Consider the following 7,985-nt stretch of genomic DNA (forward strand, 5'->3'; position numbering starts at 1 on the left):
ACCTGCAGAATTTCACAGCTTTTGAGTAAAAAGCAGAAAAAGGGTCCTGAGAAAGCAGATGAGTCAAATCTGTCATTTTTCACCCTTCAACACCAACCGTCATCCGTCCACTTCCTGACTGAGCAGGTTTTCCATGTATGGATTCTTCTTTTCCTCCACGATGCTGTGGGAATATCCCAGTATGACACCGCTGGGATTCATTGAGCTCGGATTGCAAAGGAGTGGGTCAGAGAGCGTGGATCGGTCACGACATAGTTCAGCCTTTCACCTTGTGAGAACCTCTGGGATGACATGATGTCATGGTTAACGTGTTTGGAGTGTGTATGAGTGGGTGTGAAAGGTTTCACAGTGTGAGTGTGTTGAGGTGTGGGTTTGTAGGGTGTGTATGTATATGTGGTAGACATGTGTTCATGCAGCTTTTATAAACAAACACACAAACATCCTGACAGTCCTTCTGAGTTAAAGGCAATAAAAATGTACAACATAAGAGACGCTTTTAAATATTTTACTTTTGGTTGTGACACAGTGACGTCAGAGGAAGAGCAGCTCACAGAGCCGACGCCGAGGAGCTACACGCTGTGTCCCAGCGCCCTCTGCTGGGCATGTCAGGAAGTGACGTAAAGCTATTTCTTTTGTAACCTGCAGTCAGCGGGTGTTGTGTTGGGCTTGTATTCAAATAAAGACACGATCTTTATAACTCAGTGCTCTCAGTATAATCGATCCACTGCTTAAAGAGATGTGACAGTTCTGTAAAAATACATTTCTGCTGCCCTCTTTGGCCACATCTGTGCTGGAAAACTGATTTTTAACGTCACTGAATTATTTTCTCAATAAATTAAATTTTATTCGATTTTTAATTTATTTTGTATTTTTATTTTATGAAGAAGCCACGTTGCAAACACTGCGTACGGAATCCAGCCCGAAAGTTGTTCCTGCATCAAAATGACGTGAATTCATTTACAGCGGACAAAACTCTTTACGATACTTAAACCGAGCCAGCCTCTGGATGTGTACCTAATAAAGTGTCGGAAGACTGTGAGCAGTAAATATTTTGCAGCCGTTTTTTCCTGCAGTCATTAAAGGAAACATGGCTCCACTGTTCCTGTTAAACGTCTGAGAATAAACGCGCTTTGTCACCTCCAACATTTACAGATATTTTAAACGAACTGAAGCTTTTCGTGACGTGAAACTTGTTTTTCTGTGCTGATCGTGGAAAACTTTGGCATGTGTCAGCAAACCGCAGCTGCTCTCGTCCTGTTTTGATCAGCTGACCTGCCTCGGTCACATGACTCGGTCCTCTTCCTCTGCTCGGCTCCTCTGAGCACCAGCGCGATCACACACCTTAAAGCGCCGCTGGATCACAGCTGCAGGGCAGGTGGAGGCACCGCGGGTGGAGGCGCCGCAGAACTCCGTGTGAAAAACGCAGTTTTAGGTTTCGGCTCTGTGGCGGCTGGAAGAGATCAGCCTGTGTTCAAACAAGAGTCCCACTGAGGGTTTGACGGAGGCCGAGACGGAGGCGTGTTTCTGGGGTTTCACCACTTTGTGTGTCACGGTAGGTAAAGAGGAGAAAAGTGAGGACGAGTTAAATTTTAAATACATTTAAAAGCAGAGTCGGGGTAGAGTCATGGAGCTGACTACAGACAGGCAGATAAGAATAGTTTGGCTTATCTCAGGATGTTTCACAGAGACCATAAACAAGATCAGAGGTCAAAGTCAGCGGCTGCACCCACAGCAATAAGATCAGACCCTCATTACACCCTGCAGCTGCGCCTCACCTCACCTGCATGTTACAAACTTCTGCTTCTGCTTTGGTTTTCCATCGCAAGCTTGAAGCACGTCCTGCTCCTAATTCCTGTCATGCTGGACTCAACTAGGGCAGCTTTGCATGATTCACAGTTCATAATAATCCTCCTTTAGCTGGTTACTTTTTGTGAACTGTAAAGTTTGCTTCTCCACCTGAGATGCCTGTGTCAGGGGAAAACTGATAAACCGGAATAAGTGTGCTCGCACTGTAAGAAGCTGTGGTCGTGTTTAACATGAACATCGAAAGATTTGTGACAGAAAACGGTTTGATTTGTTCCGCTGTGTTTCCCAGTCGTCTGTGGCTGAGCGGGCGGTGTTTGCGGTGTCCGCCTCACCTGCTGAGAGGACACAACAACCAAAAGCATGCCGTCCAACAAATCGGTGTCAGACGCTCCCATCACTCAGTTCATCAACTGCAGGATCCTGAGGGACAACGAGCTGCAGAGGTACGACACACAAAACAACACTGCAAAGAGAGCCGGTCTGAGCCAGGAAACCCAGCTTCAACTATTCTGCTGAGACGAGCGCTCAGAGCTCCTGACAGCAGTATACTCAGAGCGCCGGGTCGCAGCTCGTGGGAGTGTTTGGGGTTTTGAGCCTTTGCAGCTCAGATAAATTCAAACTTGTGCGTCCAGTTTTGATTTGATGAAGTCATTAATGATGTATGCTGTACCATGGACCAGGATGTCGTGACTGTGGTGTGTGTGTGTGTGTGTGTGTGTGTGTGTGTGTGTGTGTGTGTGTGTGTGTGCGCGCGCAGAGAGGACCTGTGGGTGCGTGAGGGGAGGATTTTAGACCCAGAGAAGCTGTTCTTCGATGAGCAGGGATACGCTGACAAACGTGTGGACTGTGGGGGCAGCATCATCGCGCCGGGCTTTATAGACGTCCAGATCAACGGTACACACACACCCACAGACACACACCTTTGCATGTGTTTCAGAAGCTGCGCTGCTGCAGTAACTTTGATACCTGGTCAGACGGCGTGCTGGAACAAAGATGACAGAACTGCACAGCTTCAAACTCTTCTTAATGTTCAGTCTCTGGAGTTGAAGGTGGTGTCAGTGGCATCTGAGCTGACGCTGCAGTTTTTCAGAGTCATAGAGAGCATTGTTGCTGCTGAGGGGGCGGGGCTAGTTTACCCAGAGGGGAGTAACGGTTCGTCTTCCTGCTGCAGGAGGTTACGGCATCGACTTCTCGCAGGCGTCTGAGGACGTCAGCGACGGAGTTTCGTTTGTGGCCAAAAAGATCCTCGAGCACGGCGTGACGTCCTTCTGCCCGACTCTGGTCACCTCCCCTCCCGAAGTTTACCACAAGGTCACTGCTTCATTTTTATCAGTTCAAGTTTAGACGCGCTCGCGTGTTCAGGGGTTCCTAGTCTCTCCTTCAAAGTCATCTTCTGGAGCATCTCTGGACAGCTTCTTCCAGGCCAGCTTCTGCTTTCAGTTCCTTCACTGGAAGGTTCTGCTGCACCGCCTCCACCCGCCATCTAAAACCAAACCTGGAAACAACCAGGACGGAGCAGGGAGAGCACTGGGAGTTAAACTAAAACTGGAGATCAGGGTTGGAGGCAGCAGCACTGGAAGGTTCAGAGGTGCATCTGAAGCTGATGAAGTGAAGGCAGGTGTGAGTCGTGCATCTCCCTGAACACGCTGAGCATTTACACGTCGGGGCGCTAACGATCGGTGACGTGAAGCTTCTACGTGTAAAATCACAGCATCATCAAAATGTGTGTTCCAGGTTCTGCCTCAGGTCAAAGTTCATGATGGAGGACCACATGGAGCTGGAGTTCTCGGTGAGGTTTTACAGATGCTGTTGGTGAATGTTTGTTGTGTTCTTTGTTTATCCTCATTGATCAGAAGCTGCAGACGTGTTTGCGTAAACGATCACGCTGCAGCGGTACACGAGCGCCGACCGCGGCCGAAAATGGTGTCTGTTTCACTTCCTGTAAACTTCCGTGTGCAGGTTTTCACCTGGAGGGTCCGTTCATCAGCGCCGAGAAGAAAGGAGCCCACCCGGAGAAATACCTCCGCACCTTCAAGTCCGGAGGCCTCGAGCACCTGATGGAGGTCTACGGCAGCCTGGACGACGTTGCCATAGTGACGCTTGCTCCTGAGCTGCCCGGCAGCCAATCGGTGGTGAGGGAGCTGAGCCAGAGGGGCATCACTGTGTCTTTGGGTGAGCATCGTGTAGTCACGGCAACGATTATACAGCAAAGTGATGATGATGTAAATAATAAAACACGAAAGTTTCATTTTCAGTTTTATTTACATCATTTTTTCTGTTTCTGTAATATTTGACATTTTATTTCTTAATTTGTCTTTTTTTGCATCCTTGTATTTTTTAAAATATGATTTTATTTATTTTAGATTATTTTTATTTTCTTTAAACATTTATTATTTTTGAGTTTTTTTTAAATTAAAAAAATCACATTTTTAATTTATTATTTTATTTATTTTCATTTTTAGGTGTTTTTTATTGTTTGCATTATTTATTTTAAGTGTGCTTTTATTTTGTAGATTCTTTTTAAAGATAACTTTCTAAAATGTTATTATCCTTTTTTCATTTCCATATTATTATTCAATCCTTGTTTACTTATACACTTTTCTCGTGTGCTTGTATTTTTTATTTTAATGATTGATTTCATTTTTATTTCCTGTTTCTGTTGAAATCGTGTTCCGGTTCGGTGCTGTGCGCGGTGTTAGCGTGGGCCTGTCAGTCCTCTGTAGAGCACCTGGAGCTGCTGTAATCGTCTGAGAGCGCTGATGTGAACAAAGTTTGCTCGACTGGTTCTTGCAGGTCACTCGGCGGCCGACCTGTCGCAGGCCGAGGAGGCGGTGCAGCAGGGCGCGTCCTTCATCACTCACCTGTTCAACGCCATGCTGCCTGTGAGTCCCAGCTGCTGCTCGTCTCTGAGTCAGTTTCTGTTCAGCCCGGTCGGTTTCACGCTCTCAGTAATCCTTCTGTGTCTGCTGTGGTCCAGTTCCACCATCGTGACCCGGGCATAGTGGGTCTGCTGACCAGCGACAGGATCCCCGCAGGCAGGGCGGTTTATTACGGCATGATCGCTGATGGCATCCACACCAACCCTGCAGCCCTGCGCATCGCTCACAGAGCTCACCCGTCAGGTCTGCCCGAGGTTTCTATTTCAGATCAGCAGCCAAAAGCACGAAAATCTCCCCAAATCTATTCCTAAATGTATCAGAATTTTCTTATTTTGGTTCCAGAGGTTGGTAAAAGTCTGCAAACGTGTTTAAACGTGTGGCATCACCTGGGAGTAGATGGATTTTGGACTTTCCCGTGTCTTGTGTGCTTCATACTTTCAGGTCTGGTGCTGGTGACGGACGCCATCACAGCGATGGGTCTTCCTCCCGGCCGTCACACTCTTGGCCAGCAGGTCATCGAGATCCAGGGTCTCCACGCCTACGTGGCAGGTCTGATGCTCTTCAGACGTTATTAGCTAACAGGCCCGTGGTTTCCTGAGCGATGCTGCAGAAAGGAGCAAACGCATAACTAGAACCAGAGATCGGAGAAGTCAAATAAATCGTTCTCGCGACGGTTTCATGTGTAAAACTCTGTAACGTCACTCTTTATGTGTTCAGGCACCAAGACTTTGAGTGGCAGCATCGCCACGATGGACATGTGTGTGCGCCACTTCAAGCAGGCCTCAGGTCAGTTTGTGTTACTTTAATGACTAAAACCAGGAAGTAGAATCATAATGAGCAGTGGCGCGCTGCCTCATGTAAACTCCAGCAGGTGAGACCCGGTTGCTGTGGCGATGCAGGTCAGATCATCATTGCTCTCCACTTCCTGTTCTGTCCTCCAGGCTGCAGTGTCCAGGAGGCTCTGGAAGCTGCCTCCCTGCATCCGGCTCAGCTTCTGGGAATCAGCCCCAAAAAGGGAAAGCTGGACTACGGCTCCGACGCAGGTCAGAGCCGACTGCATCTTTATTTCTGCCTCCCTGCTGTTAGAGCTGCTGTAGTTCCTCCTTTGTGTCCTCAGCGTTTTCTTGGGTGTTAATTTGGACTTTTTTCATGGTGGGGGGGGGGGGGGCTGTATAACAGTTGACCAAAGCCTGCAGTTCCTCTAGTGTCCAGCAGAGGCTCCAGCCAGTCTCCATAGACTCCCATGTTAAGCTTTACAGCAGAAATAAACACGTTTACAGCCAAACTGCTTCGAGAACTTCGAACTCGCTCTGTTTCAGATTTACAATAAAAGTTTTAATAAGAGTAAATAAAAAAACCATATGAATGTTGGGTGAATGTTTAGCCTCCATCTTGCACATTGTCAGTTGTGCAGCGCTTCAAAGGTCAACGGCGTTGGATTAAAGTTTAACGGCTGTAGCCGTGAGGTTCTCTGGGATCGTGCCGCCGCGCTCTGACCTTTCCTGGAGTTCATGTGCTTTCCTTTAAGTGAGGCCAGCGGCTCGATTCAGGCTGAATTTGTGAGACTTACAGTTTAACTGATCCTTCAAAGCATCGATGTTCGTCCAGATGTTCAGGAGGAAACCGTCTGCGACTGACAGAACTCCAACTTTCCACCGTCTTCTGATTCTTTTCTCTCAGCAGCGCTGCCTCCTGTCTTTCTTACACTCTGCACTATTTTGTTTTATAGACCTCGTTCTGCTCGATGAGGGCCTCAACGTCAAAGCCACTTATATTTCTGGAGAGGAGGTTTGGAGAAAAGGACAGTAGGAGATGAAGAAGGAAACTGGACCGCCTGTGCCTTTGTACATGATCGACATGTCGGGGTTTTAATGGACTGCCTGAGTGCACCAGGCACTGCCGGAAAACTGGACCAGAGTGAAATATTTCTGCATTATTAGTTTATTAAATGTCAGATGATGTGGAAAATGTTTTCCTGCTTTTCAAACTACCAAAGATTTCTGTTTATTACCCTGAAAGTCAGCGTGCTCATTGATCGTGTGTTGCTGAAAGTCTGTTGTGTTAAAGCAGCTGTATGACCTCTGCAGGGTCAGGGGTCACAGTGGATGTCACTGCACACCCTCAGTTTCTGTAAGCGTCTCTTTTTCTTTGTTGCAAATTTTACTGACACCATCAACAGAGTGTGGACAGACTGCTGCTGGTGTGGCAGCAGATTGTCTCATCGTGAGAGGGTCTGGTGGTCTCTGGTTTGAACGTTTTCAGCCTTTAAAAGAAGAAATAGTCACATCGTGGACTCATAACTGTCCGCGTGAGACCGACCTGGTGACAGGCTGTTCAGGAACTCAAAAGTAAGGGTGGGAAACTCCTGCTCAGGAAACTTTGTCATGAATCGCTCTCACGGGTGAAATGCTGCCCCCTGGCGGTGAAAGATATAGTTAAAGGATAGTGAGAACCTCTTTACCCCTCAGGTGTCCACGAGGGTAACCCTCGTTTCTCTTTCCTGATCTGAACAGAAAGAGAAAAACCTGGAAATGAATCTGATGGTCTTCAAATCTGAGACAGATCGACAGACGCTGGCAGAGTTCAGGCTGTGCTCGCTTTAACCTTTGTGACACCAGACAGATCTGAGAGTACAAAAACTGTAACAAGCTGAGTGTTTACAGCAGGGTGAGCCTGAGCTCACTCAGATTATTCGTACACACTCAGAGCTCACAATTAGAAACACCGGACATGTTTAATCTGAAAATCCAGCACAGGAACAGGAGGGACGGTGGAAAGGACAGTCCAGTTTAATAATGACACAGTATGTAGGCTCAAACAGACACGATGTCCTTTGCAGTAACTGTGTGTGTGTGTGTGTGTGTGTGTGTGTGTGTGTGTGTGTGTATAAAGTAAAAGTCCTGCTTTCATTCAGTGAAAGTAAAAAAATTGTAAAAATACCGAGAGACACTAAGCAGCACAGATAAATACAAACTGATGACAGACTAATCTTCCATCTTGTAGTTTTTTAAAATTCTAATATTGGTGAAAATTTTCAGGGGAAAGGTTTAAAGCAAAGTCTCAATAAACGTAAATTTTCCTTTGATTCCAGTTTTATTTTTATTTAAATGTTTTTTTTAGTTTGGATGATCACAGTGTGACGTGATTTACCTGAAGCACCAATGATCGAGCAGGATCAGGTGATCAGGGACAGAAACATAACTCACATTTTACTGATTTTGCGCATGAGTGGTAAAACTTCTCAGCGCGTGTAAAAACCTCTGTGTCCTGAAGTTACGTTTCCACGCTATGATTCAAATT

At 46.7% G+C, this 7,985-nt stretch overlaps 1 protein-coding gene across 1 annotated transcript; it reads left to right on the plus strand.

The window, feature by feature from the left end:
* Positions 1 to 1,281: 1,281 nt before the first annotated feature.
* Positions 1,282 to 6,653, plus strand: amdhd2 (amidohydrolase domain containing 2). The gene is made up of 12 exons (XM_086290261.1): positions 1,282 to 1,552; positions 2,096 to 2,249; positions 2,564 to 2,700; positions 2,978 to 3,117; positions 3,541 to 3,595; positions 3,766 to 3,978; positions 4,600 to 4,688; positions 4,784 to 4,928; positions 5,127 to 5,234; positions 5,403 to 5,471; positions 5,627 to 5,728; positions 6,415 to 6,653. Exons 2-12 carry the CDS (start codon positions 2,167 to 2,169, stop codon positions 6,492 to 6,494), a joined length of 1,221 nt encoding a protein of 406 aa, XP_086146387.1. The 5' UTR covers positions 1,282 to 1,552; positions 2,096 to 2,166; the 3' UTR covers positions 6,495 to 6,653.
* Positions 6,654 to 7,985: the final 1,332 nt, after the last annotated feature.

This window comes from Aulonocara sp. 'chitande type north' Nkhata Bay, linkage group LG4, assembly GCF_057382095.1.
Source record: "Aulonocara sp. 'chitande type north' Nkhata Bay isolate Kocher_YH1m ecotype deep benthic linkage group LG4, A_spYH_male_GT1.1, whole genome shotgun sequence".
NCBI classification, from domain to species: domain Eukaryota; kingdom Metazoa; phylum Chordata; class Actinopteri; order Cichliformes; family Cichlidae; genus Aulonocara; species Aulonocara sp. 'chitande type north' Nkhata Bay.

Bases quoted from the DNA above. Each gene is read 5' to 3' on its own strand.
- amdhd2 (XM_086290261.1), top strand. From the start codon at position 2,167: ATGCCGTCCAACAAATCGGTGTCAGACGCTCCCATCACTCAGTTCATC. The intron at 2,250-2,563 runs GTACGACACACA...GTGCGCGCGCAG, and splicing joins AGGGACAACGAGCTGCAGAG to AGAGGACCTGTGGGTGCGTG. The intron at 2,701-2,977 runs GTACACACACAC...TTCCTGCTGCAG, and splicing joins TATAGACGTCCAGATCAACG to GAGGTTACGGCATCGACTTC.